The sequence below is a fragment of the Petaurus breviceps genome, unplaced genomic scaffold (assembly GCF_028583685.1).
Source record: "Petaurus breviceps papuanus isolate PSGF00001 unplaced genomic scaffold, PetGlider_PUasm1.0 174, whole genome shotgun sequence".
Classification (NCBI taxonomy): domain Eukaryota; kingdom Metazoa; phylum Chordata; class Mammalia; order Diprotodontia; family Petauridae; genus Petaurus; species Petaurus breviceps.
Window position 1 is genome coordinate 61,795,885 of NW_027185761.1, and position 15,197 is coordinate 61,811,081.

Genomic DNA, 15,197 nt, shown 5'->3' on the forward strand with positions numbered 1-15,197 from the left:
CAATGGGTTAGATTTCTACCTCCAGCTATGTGTCCTGGTTATAAGAGAAGATTCTGTTATGGGAGAGAGTATCTTAAGGAAGTGATAAGATTATTTTTAAAGGCTCAATAAAACATTAATTTAAAACATATGTCTAAGAAGGTTTAGCTTTCCAAGTAGAGAGTGATGAAGGGAATTCTAAGCTTTCCAGCTGAGATTTCCAAAGGCTTACTATTACCCTCATAGATCTAATCAAAGATGTTCATCTTGGATCAATTCCTTCTGCCCCAGCAAGAATAATCCATGAGCCTGAAGTACCCTTGAGCTGTGCTCAGCAGGCTAGATCAGATGAACTGCAACTACTTACGGAGAGCAGGGCACCATATGTCTTATTCATCAGGATGGGGAGGGGTGACAGCTGGAGGTCTTTGGGGACCAACCTTGGCTTGGCCCAGGATCTGGAGACAATCTGTGACTGGGGGAGGGGTATTCTGGGAAGTGGGAGGTGGGAAGGAGGGGGCTGGCTGGGAGGAAGGTCATTGGCCCTGCAGAACAAGGGTACTTAGCAGGAGATTTATGGGTGAGAAGGAAACGGCATCCTGTTCAGTTTGTTGAGGGCTAATGAGGAGGAGGCATCTCTGGAGTGTTTTTGCTTATGAGTTCCTCTTTGCACCCTTATTAGAACCCATGTATAACTCTTTGAACATCTGCCTCAGGCCATTTTCTGATCATTATCGCTAGCAACTCCATTCCTGCCAAATCTTCAGCTACTCAGAGGCTCTTCAAAAATACAATACTTCAGTTAATATGCTAATAAAAACGAGGATCATAGAACAATGTGTATGGATAAATAAAGAGAATTGGGTCTGCCTATGCATACAAATGTGCTGGTGCAAGGGATTTTGTTTTGTGTGTGCAAATGGAGGACTAAGGAAATCTAGTGGGTGGGATCGTGGGCTTGTATGCATTGAGTCTTAACTTCCTAGTCTACCTATAGCTCTTACTAAGTACATGACCTTGGACAAGTCCCTTACCCCTTCTAGGTCTCAGGGCTTATCTACTAGATACATACATGGGGAGCTGGGAAGGACCATCAAATCCAACCTTTTCATTAATTTTTTTTCCAATTAAAAAATTCTATTCCTTTCCATTCTTTTCTCTCTCCAACCTCCATTGGGAAAAAAAAAGAAAAAAACAACAGAATTCTGCAACAAACATCTCTGGTCAAACAGGATAAATCCCTCAATCTGCCATAATGGCCCCCTCCCCAATATGGCTTCTTCTGAACCTTGAGTCTATCACCTCTCTGTCAGGAAGTAAATAGCCTGTTTTCCCATTGAACTCCTGAAATCAAACTCTCAGGTCTTTCAAAATTGTTTGTCTTTACAATGTTGTTCAGAATTCTCATTTTAAAGATGAGAAAATTGAAGCACAGAGACACCAAGGGACTTGTCCAGGGTCCTACACTCAGGTCTTCCTGACTTCAAAATCCAGCACACTATCTAATATGTCTTCCAGGCACCTCTAGATCTGAGTTCTAAATCTTTTATGTGGCATGGACCCCTGAGGCAGTCTATGGATTATGGAAATCTATGGATGTCTATGGACCCTGCCTCAAAATAATATTTTTAAAATGCACACGTGCACACATGCACACACATATGTATGTATGTGTGTACACATATGTGCATGTGTGTGCATGCATGTATATGTTAGATCCAAGCTCTTATCTGCTTGAGTCACTGATGAGGCGGTGCCCAGTGCCCAGAACGTGTGAGAATTCTGCACCCAACGGAAATGGACACTAAGAGATTCCATGAATCAGCAGATTTTTATAATGAGAAAGAGAAAAAAACCTCTAGGCAGCAAAATCTCCACTTTGGGCCAGGGTTTGAGCCTTCTGCGAAGGCACTGGAAATGCTGGAAGGCACCAGAGGCATATGTGTGCTTCAGAAAGCCATAGTCGGGGTTGGGGTGGCATCCAGGGATGCCTGGTGAGGGGCTAATCACGGGGGCGTGGCTAGTCAGGGGCGGGGCTAGTCATGCTGGCGGCTGCTCCTCCTCCTTGCCTTCCTCTCCTTCCTGCTGCAGGAGGTAGCCCCCTCTACAGAAGACCTCTAGATATTTACAGAGCCCTGGCACCTGCGCCAGGAGCTCCAGAGGACATGAACTTCATGCAGTGCTCTCCACCCTCATCTCCTCTTGGCTCCCCTGACTTCCTTCACATCTCACGCATCTTCTGCAAGACACTTTCCCAACCCTGCCTCTCAGCCTCCCTTGGTGACTCTCCGAAGTCCGTCCCGCCTGCAGCTTGTTTGCACAGCGTCCGCATGCTCTCTCCGCATCCGACTGGGAGCCCCTGGAGAGCCAGGACCGTCTTTTGCCTCTCTTTGCCTCGCCAGCGCTTAGCACAGCGCCCCGCACAGCGATTTGTTAAAACGTGCTGACTGGCCATGACTACCACCAATCTATACTTTTAGGGTTGGATTAGATGGTCTCAAAACGCTTCTAGATATAGGTCTGTCATCTTATGATGGATAGATAAGATAGCTAGATAATAGCTAGATGAATGGATAGGTGGATAGATACAGCATTTTTATGCACTTACTGTGTACCTAGCATTTTATGCTTTATTGCTGGGGATACAAATACAAGCAAAGAAAACATACCTTGTTCTCAAGGAGACAGGAGGGAGACACCATATAAAGGCCAGGCAAATGGGCCACCTAGCTGCCTCCTGTACGTGACCGTCAAGTTCCCACCCCCACACCTTTGCCTGATTTGTCTTTCATTTCCAGAACGTCTCACAGAATCATGAGCTTCCTTCCTAGCACAGATATAACTTAGCTAGCTAGACGATAGATAAGTAGATGACTAGATGATAAAATAGATAGATAGAACAGGTAGATGGCTAGATACAGCATTTTTATGCACTTAGCACCTGGCGTTATGCTTATTTGCTGGGGGGTACATATAAAAGCAAGCAAAAACCTCCTGTTCTCAAGGAGACAGGAGGAAGACAACTCATAAAGGGGGAGTCAAAGCTGACCAATCAGAGCCTTGGGCGCTCTGGGGGTGAGGTTCAGTCCTGCTATGGGGCTATGATCCTTTGGAAAAAGCATTTGCATCCTAGAATTCCATTTGTTCTGCCTAAAGGGAGCCCAAGGGGACCATTTAGTCTGACCCCCTAATTTTCACAAAAAAAGACACTGGGGTTTAGGGAAGTGAGATTGCTTCCTTTAGATCCCAAGCAGAGGTATGTCTAATAAATGACAAAATCCCTGAATCTCAGAGATGGAAGAGAATTCTAGGGCCATCTTGTATAAGCCAGCTTGGGATAAGAATCCCTCCTCTGACATAGCTGACAAGTGGCTATGTGGTCTTTGCCTGAAAGCTTCTAATGGGGGGAGAACCCAGACCGCAATTCATACCCGCCATGGTCTACTCTACTTTTGAATGCCTCTGATTATTAGAAAGTTTTTTTTTCTGATATATCATGTCCATAACTGCTGGCCCTGCTCTCAGTAAATATTCAATAAACATATTTATTCTATAAGCCAGCATATATGAAAAGGGTCTCTCCTGGTCTTGAGTCTGAAAACAAGGTCCTTGCTTTGTAAAATTTTGAACCTCTCCACAATCTGCCTCCTCCTTACTGTTATAGTCTTTTTTTTCTCTTCATATTCCTCCCTTTCACATACTTTCTCCTCCAGTCAAACTGGCCTCCTAGCTGCCCCCTATACATGACAGCCGAGTTCCCACCTCCATGCCTTTACCTGACCTGTCTCTCATTTCCAGAATGCAGTTTCTACCTTTGCCTCCCAGAAGCATGAACTTCCTTCCCCTCACAGATCAGGCATCACATCGTGCACAAACCTTGCCTGATCCTCCAAACCCAAATATACAGACATTGAATCTATAGGTACAGAAGTGGGTACATGTGTTTTCTCTCAGGTACAATACAAGTTCTTCAAGGGAAGGACTGTTTGGTTTTGCTCTTTGCATCTCTAGTGCTGACCTCCCCACATTAAACACCTAGTGGGCACTTACTAGACAGCTGTGGCATTGTATTATATGGAGATGGAGAGAAAAAAGTTGGCCAGCTGCACGGAGCCATTGGCTATTGATTATATAATGTGTGTTATAAATAATACATAGCATATAGAATTAGCTTATTTTGTTTTCCCTGCTGGGGCTTTCAAGTCACCTTCCAGAAGTCAAGAGAAGCTTTAAGTGCCTTAATAATGTGATAAAGAAATCATATGATATGAGTGCAGGGAGGGCTAGGCTATTCCCTCAGCTGAATGTGCCAGTGGCTGTGGGGAAGGATGAATAAAGGTTACTTGGTCTTCTGCTTTAACTTACAGTGAGTTTGCTTGGGAGAGAGAACAGAGGGAAAAAATGTGCTTCCATTTTGGGGGGAGGCGCTGCTGGGACGAGGTAATCTGGTGTGATTAATACATCTGCCCTCCCCACCATTCTGCAGGGGTAGGGATCGCTATGCACTCACTTAAGCAAAACCAGGGAGAGGTGAAAAGGGCTGATTCCACGTAGAAGTCGAGGGGCCTCGATGTGGTAGGAGAGGAGTCCTGCCTGGGAATCAGGGGAGGCCTGGGCCTCTCTAACAGCAATAACTGACATTTACATAGCACCTACTGTGTGCCAGACACCACACGCAGTAAGAGCTTTGAAATTATCTTCTCACTTCATCCTTACAACAATCCTGAAAGGACAGTGCTAATATTATCCCCACTTTACAGATGAGGAAACCAAGGCAAACAGAAGCAAATAAAATTAAATGTTTTGCCCAGGGTCCCACAGCTAGTAAATGGCTGAGACTGGATTTGAATTCGAGTCTTGAACTCAAAAGCTCAGTGTTCTGTGCACCCTGCCACCACCTGGTGGCCTCTGACTGCCAATCATCTCTGAGCCTCCAATTCCTCACCAGTAAACTTGGGGATGTTAACACCTATCTCAGGGGATGTTATGAAGATCAAATAAGATGAAGGAAAGAAAGGATTCTAGACTGCCACAGAAAAGGGAAATATTATTGTGTTTAGTTGGATCGAATGTGCCATTTTTGACATTCATTTGCGTCTTTGTTCATCCAACAAACATTTATTTTGGGTCTGCTTTGAAGGAGAGGAAGCCTATTAGGATCTGTAATGTGGGTTAGAGAACTGGCCTGGAAGCCTGGAAGCCCTGAGTTCAAGTCCTGTCTCTGACACTTCTTGGATGTGGGATTCTAGACAGTAGCCTAAACTCTCAGTGCCCCAGGCAACTCTCTGAGACTAAATTGAAGAGAAAGTGCCAGGTTATTATATTAGCTGCTATAAATGGTATGTCTACTCTGTCCCATTGAGTTACAATTCTATTTCTTAGGCAGCCCCAGATAGTTTTGATAATCATTGCCTTATAATATAGTTTGAGACCTGGGACTGCTAAAACTCATTTTAAAAAATTTAAAATTAAATTTAAAAATACATTTTAAAACTATTTTTTTCATGAGTTCCTTTGATGTTCTTGACTTTTTGGTCTTCCAAATGAATTTTGTTATTATTTTTTCTAATTCAGCAAAATAATTTTTGGTGGGGTGACTAGGTGGCATAGTGAATAGAGCACTGGCCCTGAAGTCAGGAGCACCAGAGTTCAAATCCAGCCTCAGATACTTAACACTTACTAGCCATGTGACCTTGGCCAAGTCACTTAAAAAGCAAAAAAAAAAAATAAAAAGTGCTTTGCAAATCTTAAAGTACTGTATAAATGCAAGCTGCTATTATCATCTGGTGTTATTATTGACTGATTAAATTCTTTTAAAAAAAGGGGCGGCTAGGTGGCACAGTGAATAGAGCACTGGTCCTGGAGTCAGGGGTACCTGAGTTCAAATACGGCCTCAAATACTTAACACAAAAACTAGCCATGTGACCTTGGGCAAGTCACTTAATCCCAATTGCCCTCCAAAAAGCAAAAAAGAAATAATAATAATTTTTGGTAATTTAATCAGGATGGCATTGAATATATAAATTAGTTTAGGTAAAATTGTCATTTTTGTTATATTGTCTCTGCCTACCCATGAACAATTAATATTTCTTGAATTATTTAAATCTGCTTTTATTTGCATAAACATTTTTTATTAAAATAATTTTGTTTATGTAGTTCCTGGGTTTTTTTTGGCAGATGTCCTCCTGGGTATTTTATGGCAATTAGAGTTATTTTAAATGTTCTATTTCTTACTATCTCTTATTGCAGGGTTTTGTTTGTGATATATAGGAATGGTCTTCTTCTGTAGCAGCTTTCTTTGTGGTGGCAAAGAACTGAAAATCGAGGGGATGCCCATCCATTGGAGAATGGCTAAACAAGTCGTGGTATATGATGGTGATGGAATACTCCTGTGCTATAAGAAATGATGGGCTCAATGAACTTAGAAAAACATGGAGAGACTTGCATGAAATAATGAAGAATGAAATTAGCAAAACCAAGAGAAAGTAGTAGCAATAATATTCTAAGAACAAGTTGGAGCAACTGAGTCATTTTGACTATTATAAATACCCAAATTAACAACAGATAGAAGTATGCATAGAATGATTTTACATATATATACATAATTATAAAAATAAAGTATATATATTTATAAATTATAAAATATATTTATATAACATAAAATTTATTGATATATATGTATAAAATATACACACATTTGTGTTTAAAGACAACCTTCTCTAGGGCAGGTGGGGAAGAGAGGGAAGAAAAAAGGAAAAAAAGAAATTTACATGGTAACTTTATCATATATTTAAAAAGAATATCAAATTGTACACAAGAGTTTTGGAGTTTCATGTGCAATCATTTTTTTTAAAGTATACTATGTTATGGAAATCCCATAGATTAAAGATAAAGTAATTTAAAAAATAAGGTGCAGACTTGTATTGGTAAAGGGAATTGCCTTTACCACTAGAATCATGAGTCTATTCTAGAGAGGGCAAAGGCAGCAATATGCAGCAAAGCTAGAAAGACTAGGAAGCAGCAGACCTCTGAGGACCCTCAATTCCCCCTGAAAGAGTTTCAGTGTTTTTCAATAGGCAATAGGGAGCCAGTGAAGCTTTTTTGAGCTCAGGAGTGACTTGAGAATGATATAAAAATATAGTTCTAGTAGTTAAATGAAGGATGAATTGGAGGAAGGAGATGGAGGTGGTAAGATCTGTTTAGAGGCTATTTTAACAGTAAAATGGTACTAGGGATGGGTGTGGGAAAGGCAGTGGGGGAAAGAGGAAAGGAATGTGGTGAGATAGGATACAAAAGATGAAGGACAACAAAGAGCCAAAGGGTATCCCAAGGATTGAAACAAGGGAGACTAAATGGATGGTGGAACCACAGGTAGAAAGACTGAAGTCAGGAGGAGAAAGATGTGAAGGGGAAAAAGGATCTTGGTTTGGCATTGGTCAGTTTAAGGTGTCAGAGGCCATCTGGCTGACAGTCACAGACCCAGAGAATCTTACAGCTGAAGGGGATCTCAATGGCCACTCAGCCCAAGCTGGCGTCCATCTAGTTCAGCCTGGATGTGAACAAGAACCTCTATGACAGTATCCTACAAATCCTAAAACACACAAACCAATCACAATAACCACCATAATATATGTTCTGGATAAACTGTTCAGAATTTTGATTACAACCTACAAAACCTTGAGAAATCCATCAGCCAAGGACAGGCTCTAGAACAGAGGAAATTTAAGAAATGGAATGACTTTCCTTCTCTATTCCTCGAGGAGACATTTAAACAAATATTTCAAATAGGCCTTCAGTGCTACAGGAGTGAATTAAAGGGGCCAACCTGTCCTTAGCTCATTGAACTGAACTGAAGTGAATGAATTGGATTGGGGTGTTAGTGTTGCCTAGTGGATAGAGCTGGGAAAGCCAGGGCTGCCATCCCTCCCCTTAGATGGCCCATGGGACCTGGCCAGATCACTTGATCTTTCTAGGTCTTCATGTCTTCATCTGTAAAGTACAGAGTCTGGGTCGAACCTTCCAGAGCCTTCCAGCTCTGCATCTATGAGCCTCCGCGTTGAGTGAATTGTCTGCAGTTGATTTCTATGTGAAATGCTGTATTGGGAACAGGCAAAACAGGCTGTTGTTGGTTCTAGCTCTGAATTGCTAAGTTAGCTGGGAAATGTCATCTCTCTGGGTGCTTTAAAGAGGACTCTTGATAGAGAACGTGCAATCACTCCTGCCGGCATTACAAGGCACTGATGCCTTCAGTCCTATATAGACTCACTATAGAATCTCCAAATAAGACAGTGCACTTGGTATGTAGCTAGACAGATACACACACATACACACAGAGAGGTAGAGACAGAGAAATTGCAAAGAGAAAAAGTGAGTAAAGAGAGACAGAGAAAGAAGAGAGGGAGAGAGACAAAGAGAGAAGAGTGGGTAGAGAACATTTATTATGTGCGAGTCACTGTGCTAAGTCCTCAGGATAGAAATATAAGCAAATTAGAAGTTTCACCATCAAAGAGCTTGTATTCTAATGAGAGAAGAAAACACATAAAGGGGAGATGTGGGGAGTGGGAAGGATTATGCATCTCTTCTCACAGCATAATGTGAAGCCTGGTGTCATGGATGCCTGGTTCTGGGGAATATAAGGCAGAAGTTCAGAGCCTGCCATACCAGGGGCAGAATTCAAAGTTGTGTAGAGGTAGAGATGAAGACAAAGGCCAAGAATAGACTACATGGTGAGTAGAAAGAATGTTGGATTTTGGGTCATGAACATCTGGGTTCAAGTCCAGTCTTTCATACTTTCTAGTTGTGTGACCCTGAGCAAGTCACTTAACTTCCATAGAAGTAGCATGGTATAGTGCATAGACACTAGACTTGGAGTCAGGAAAAATTGGGTTTCAAACCTTGCCTCAAGACACCAGCTGTATGACTCTAGATCTCAGTTACTCTGCTAAAAAGAAGGGTTGCTCTAAATGCGTTTGAGATCCTCTGCCTTCTCTTTCCCAGCAGATCCTCGCACAGTGCACTGTCCATGGATCGATAAAGATTTATTGGTAGACACCAATCTGGGGCACTAGAGCACTAATCTGAGTATCTATAAACCATAAATGTAGATATAAATACTTCTAGGATATGGGAAAGCCATCTGAGAATCTCAGGAGAATCAGTCTCTGGTTTGATTGCTTATCATTATACCAGATAGTAAGATAATGTATAAAAAGGTCAAGTAAAAATAATACATGTAAATCATTGTCAAACCTCCAAGCTTTCTGCATATGCCATCACTATCAATAGTAGTAATGGTGTGTACAGGGCAGAGCAGCTAGGTGGCGCTGCAGTGGATAGAGCATCCAGCCTGGAGTCAGGAAGACCCAAGTTCAAATGTGGCCTCAGACACTTACTAGCTGTGTGACCCTGGGCAAGTCACTTAACCTTGTCTGCCTCAGTTTCTCAGCTGTAAAGTGAGCTAGAGAAGGAAATAACAAATCACTCCAGTATCATTGCCAAGAAAACCCCAGATGGGGTCACAATGAGTTGGACATGCCTGAAAAACAAACAAACAATAACAACAATAGTGTATGTGTATGTGTGTTCTCATGTTGTAGAAAGGTGGGCACTTTGTAAAAGTGCTTATGAATAAATACATATGTGCAGTATATATAGGTATATCTATACATACACACACATATATATATCTATGTATGGATTTTTTTTCATAAGCAGTTTTATAAGTAAGTATAAGCTTTCTCTAACATGAGAAGGTACTAGTTAGTGTTAGCCACAGCACATGTAAAGGCTTAGATACAGTGAGGACCAGACTGCTGCCCATCATTAATAAAGAAGGAGCAGAAAGCCTTCCGTAGTTGTCAGCCCTGACCTCTGCCCCTGCAGCCTGGGGTGAAGGCTGTGTCTCTGCCTCTTCCAGATGGCGAGGCTGAGGACCAGGTGGGGGCTTTCACCTTTCAAATGCCCTGCTCCTACTCTTTTACCTGCTGCAAGAGGTGACGCGTGGAGAGCAGGTGTGTCCTTTCTCTTTGGCTTCTTCTGCTCCAGGTCACTGTTATGAGGAGCTGGACTCAGTTTTCCCTTTGGTGGGTTCTCGTTGATGTCACATCTTTTTGTTAAATGCTCGGAAAGAACACCTGCATGGGCCAGGGTGCAGAGAAGGAGAAACGGTCAAACACCTGCATGGAGGCACACAGAATAGCTGAGACATAGTTGGAGTAGTCCTGATGATCTCCCAAAGCAGACCTGATACAAACACATGCACTCCCTCTCGCTCTGTCTCTCTCTGTCTCTCCATCTCTCCGTCTCTCTCTCTGTCTCTCTCTCTCTGTCTCTCTGTCTCTCTCTCTCTCTGTCTCTCTCTCTCTCTGTCTCTCTCTCTCTCTGTGTCTTTCACACACACATTCTCTCTCTTTCACACACATACACATTCTCTCTCTCACACACACATTCTCTCTCACACAATTCTCTCTCTCCCTCTTTCACACACACACATTCCCTCACACACACACGCTCTCTCTCTCTCACATACACACATACACACATGCATGCACGCACAAAAGCAAATCCTCAGAAATAAGATGACAGATGTAGAGATGCAGACCTAGCATGAAAATCTATGACTCTAGCTTAGGGATTTTTAACTTGGGCTCTGGGAATTTGCTTTTTAATGCAATTTTGATCACAGTATTTCAATCTAATTGTTTTCCTTTATAATCTTATGCATTTAGTTTATGAACTTTAAAACATTATTTTGATAAAGGTTACATAGGATTCACCATACTGCAAAAGGGATCCTTAACACGCAAAAGGCTAAGATCCCTTGATCTTGCCCAACACTTTCATTTTGCAGATGAGGAAATGAAGGTTAAGTGACTCATTTAAAGTCACACAGCCAGAGTCAGGATTCAAACTCATGTCTTCAGATCTAGATTCAGCACTATTTCCACTTTGCTATGCAGAATGGTATCATGAAGACAGTTCTGGGCTTGAGTCAGGAAGAGTTAAGTTTGAATTTTGCCTCTTATTTTCTGGGCTAATCTCTTAACCTTTTGATTTCCTCATCTGCCTTTAGATCCAAATCTGTGATCCCATGATTGGATACCCAAGTCCTTGCACATTACTCCATTCTTCTCCCTCCTGTCTAGTACCAGAAGCACCTCTCATTCCTAAAGCCTGACCAGATATGCAAAGCTGCCCCAGCAGCTCCAACTCTATTTCTTGTCTTCCTTTCCCTTTCCCCAGTACCCACTTCATGCCCACACCCATCAGAGCTGAAAACCTAAGGCTGGTATTCCCTAGCATCAAGTTGGCCCCATTTTACAGAATGAGCAATGGAGAGTATTGAGTCACCTGTCATAAAAGTAGGAATGTGTAGTGCAGGTGTATCTTTTCTCCTTGGCTTTTTTTGTTCCAAGTCAGGGTTTGGGGCTCCCTGAATGGTTTTCCCCTTCCTTGACTTCTTTTTAATATCACAACTCATAATGAACTGCTCCGAAATCTCATCTGCATTTGACAAAGGAAGAAAAAAATGGAATCCTGTAAAACTCTGGTCACAAAGTGAAAATTGGTCACATGGGACCCAATCTCTTTTAGATTGCTTTTGGATTTTTAGTGGGGGAGGGGGGCAGTGGGAGGGTGAGGGAAGGATGGGAAAAGCATATGATTGGAAGATGTAATTGAAGCTGTAATTAACTACATGATGAAGGAATGGCTTCCAGTCTCTATGGTTATTCTCTGCCTCTTTATCTGGCTGCTTTTACCACCTTCTCTTGGAGCAGCCCTCAGGGCTCTTGAGAATCCAGTATTTTTCTTGCTATAAAAATTCAGTCAGAAGGAAACACAGATAAACAGGACAGTTTTGAAAGTAACAAGGTAAATTTGTCATAGACTTTTAAAAAGCATTAAAAGTGCATGAATTCATATACAATCACCTTTTTTGTTGTACTGTGAATATGGAAAATATTATTTTTCTTTTACATGTTAAGCAAAGAATCAAAAAAATATTACCTTATATAAGACATAAAGTACATTAAAGGGATAATATATAAAATTACCACACACATACTCAAATACATAAGGTATAAATTTCTTCCTAATTCATCCCTTATATACGGTCAGTCACTAAACCCCATTTCTTAGGCTTTTACAGGTCAAAACTCATTTTATAGATGTGGAAACTGAGATGCACAGAGTGGAAGTAAGTTGCTCAATTTCCCAGAATGTCAACAAGGATTTATTAAGCATTTATATAACAAGCAGTATGCATAGGTAGTGAGTGTGAAGGGCAGGATTTGAACCCTGGTCCTGTGACCCCAGATGCACTTTGTGCTTGGACCATTGAAATAACCTCCTAGTTGATTTTCCTGTTTCTAGTTTGTCAGGTTTCCTTATTAGTGTACCCTTACTATAAATGGGTTGATGCCTCATTTGAGTTCATACAGAGTTTCCTGGGGGCAAATCTTACTATATCACAGGCGATTGCCAAGCAATAATCAATATCTCCATATTCAGTCTAGTTCCACAATTCATAGACAGCTGAGATTAGGGAGCTCCCCAGAACCTAACTCTCCTTAAAGGACACAACACAACAAAGTTCACTCTACTAGTGAACCCAAGGAGTCACACAACTAACACAAAAGAAATGAAATCTCCATGACTACAGATGGAGGCCTGGACCAGATTCCAACTCAGTGTTAATAACTGGCACCAAATTGCTATTGACCATTTTTAACCTGTCCTAACTTTAGAGGACATGACTAGCATCAATAGTTTGTTTGGACTTGTGTCTTTTAATTTTGATATTTCAAAGATGAGGTTTCAATAGTGGGCATACTATCTCCATTGGAGATGTTATCCTATGAGTCCCAGTGAATGGTTTCATGGCCTGCTTTGGCCCCAAATCAATTCTCACCTTGTGGTGATTGGCCTTTCTCAACTTAACTGAGCTGATCTTTGAGTGACTGGCCCAACATCTAGCATGTGGTTCTTGTCTGTGTAACGACTCTGTTACTAATGATGCTTCCATTGATCCATCTTACACAGAAATGTGAGATTTACCTTGTCCTAAAACTTCTTTTTCGTTGTCAAATTTCCTTCTTTGACAACCTGTCTCCCTGCTGCTTTTTAGGTCCCTTCTCTCATTCTCCATTTAATGCTGATCATTTATTGACTCCACCACTGAAGAATCCAACCTAATCCCAACATTCCTGGACCTTGGTGCCACACATGTCATTTTCTGAATCTGAATGCATTTCCCTGTCTTCTCTGCCAACCTAAACTCTACAATGTCTTTTAAACCAAACTATCTCAAAAATTTATAAAGCTAGGTGGCATAGAATATAAAATACTAGGCTTAGAGCTGGATTCAAATCCTGCTTGAAATATTTAGCAACTGTATGATCCTGGATAAGTCACAAAATTTTTGAGAGACAATTTTCTCATTCATAAAATAAGAAGATTGAATTCAATGATCTCTAGGGTTCCTTCCAGTTTGGAATTTATGGAGCTATGGGCACTGTGTTCAATGCTGTGGATACAGTATTTTTTTCTTTTCAAAGAGCTTAAAATCGAATGATATTAGAGGTAGGAGCAAAATAAGTAGGGACAGGAATGGGACCTGTGATTTTAGTGATAGAATGAACTCCAGGAGGAGGAAACTATGGCTACTAATGCAGTTTCCTTTAATAGAGTGAACTCTGTGATGAGGAAATTATAGCTACTAATGCAGCTTTCAACAATAAGAATGAGGAAGCTAGGATGACGAATGCAGGTGAGTGCATTTGCTGCCAGTTAGCATATTAGACAGTCACCTAGAGCACCAAAGTGTAAATGACTTGCCCAAGGTTACACAGCCAAGGCTTAACATATAGCAGCACTTCATAAATGCTGATTAATTGAGGACCCACTCAGAGTTGGGACTTAAACACAGGTCTTCATGGCTGTGAAAAGGGTTCTGTGTTTGCTACACTCTACTGCCTCTTTGAAATCAAAACAAAACTATATTTCAATCAATATGTAATAGAGGTCAGGGGAGAATTGAGGCAAAGAGCTCAAGGAAAATTGAGGAAGGAGTGATGAATTTTGTCTTTATGCAGAAGTTTGGACCTGAGCTGAATGTACCAGAATGTGAAGGATTTCATCAGGTAGAGATGAGAGAGAGAGCATTCCAGGCATGCAAAATTGCCAGGGCAAATACATGGAGGAAAAAGAGTGCAAGATGAGACTGAGGAAAAACTAGGAGACCAATGTAGCCATAACATGGAGTGGGCAATGGGGTATATTATGAACAAAAGGGTGGTGTGGTGTAGAGGCAGAATGTGGGCAGCCTCGAATGCTGGACTAAGGAGTTTGTACTTTATTTTTTAAGCACTGGGGCAACACTGTAAACTGTTCAGCCACAGTGGGTGATGGCCAGACAAGTGTATTAGGAAGAATAACTTTGAAGCTATGTGTAGAATTGATTAGGGAGGGCAGTGATGAGAGCATTTGTCAGATGCTTTCAGAAAAGCAAATGATGAAGTCGCTCCTGTTACCATTGCAGACAAGATGGAGAAATGTGGAATAGATAACAATATAATTAGATGGCTTTGGAATTGGCTGAATGACCCAAAGTGTAGTTATTAATGGGGTGATGTAAACTCTCATCAGTGGTGACTAGGAGGAAAGATGGAGGGAAGATGTCTATAGAGGAATGCTCCAGGGATACATCCTTAATCTTGTGCCATTCAGCATTTTCATGAATAACTTAGATGAGTCATAGGCATCATGAGTGTCAAATCTGCAGGTAGAATGAAGCTACGAAGGACACCTTTTCATACCCTACCCAACTGGGAAGTACACACTGGAAGATAGTCAGGAACCAAAAAGATTTTGACCAGCAAGAGCAATGGACAGGATCCCCAAGATAAAATTTCATACACATAAAGATCACAAGGAGAATGGATCCAAGAATGGAAGCACTGATGGTTAAGAGATCACTGAGTGTGAGCCATCTCAGAAAGAGCCTGGTAAAGTTTGGGAGATGGAAGTCAGACTGCAAGGTCCTTAGGAGTTGGGGTGAGGAGATGGAGGCCTCAAGTCAGGCTTTGGAATAAAAGAGAGGACTGGGGGAAGATTGATACAGTTTGAGAGGGTGGTAAAATGGGAGAATTTCTTTCTCTGTCTCTCTCTCTCTCTTTCTTTCTTTCTTTCTTTCTTTCTTTCTTTCTTTCTTTCTTTCT

The 15,197-nt window shown here is 41.5% G+C and overlaps 1 protein-coding gene across 1 annotated transcript in view; it reads right to left on the reverse strand.

The window, feature by feature from the left end:
• Positions 1-8,561: 8,561 nt before the first annotated feature.
• The window catches only part of PPP1R17 (protein phosphatase 1 regulatory subunit 17), a 9,715-nt gene continuing 3,079 nt past the window's right edge, over positions 8,562-15,197 (reverse strand). The window contains exons 2-4 of the mRNA XM_069084568.1: positions 11,329-11,481; positions 9,960-10,112; positions 8,562-8,602 (exon numbers count right to left, since the gene is read on the reverse strand). Coding sequence (XP_068940669.1) covers positions 8,562-8,602; positions 9,960-10,112; positions 11,329-11,481 — 347 coding nt within the window. The remainder of the gene's footprint in view (positions 8,603-9,959; positions 10,113-11,328; positions 11,482-15,197) is intronic.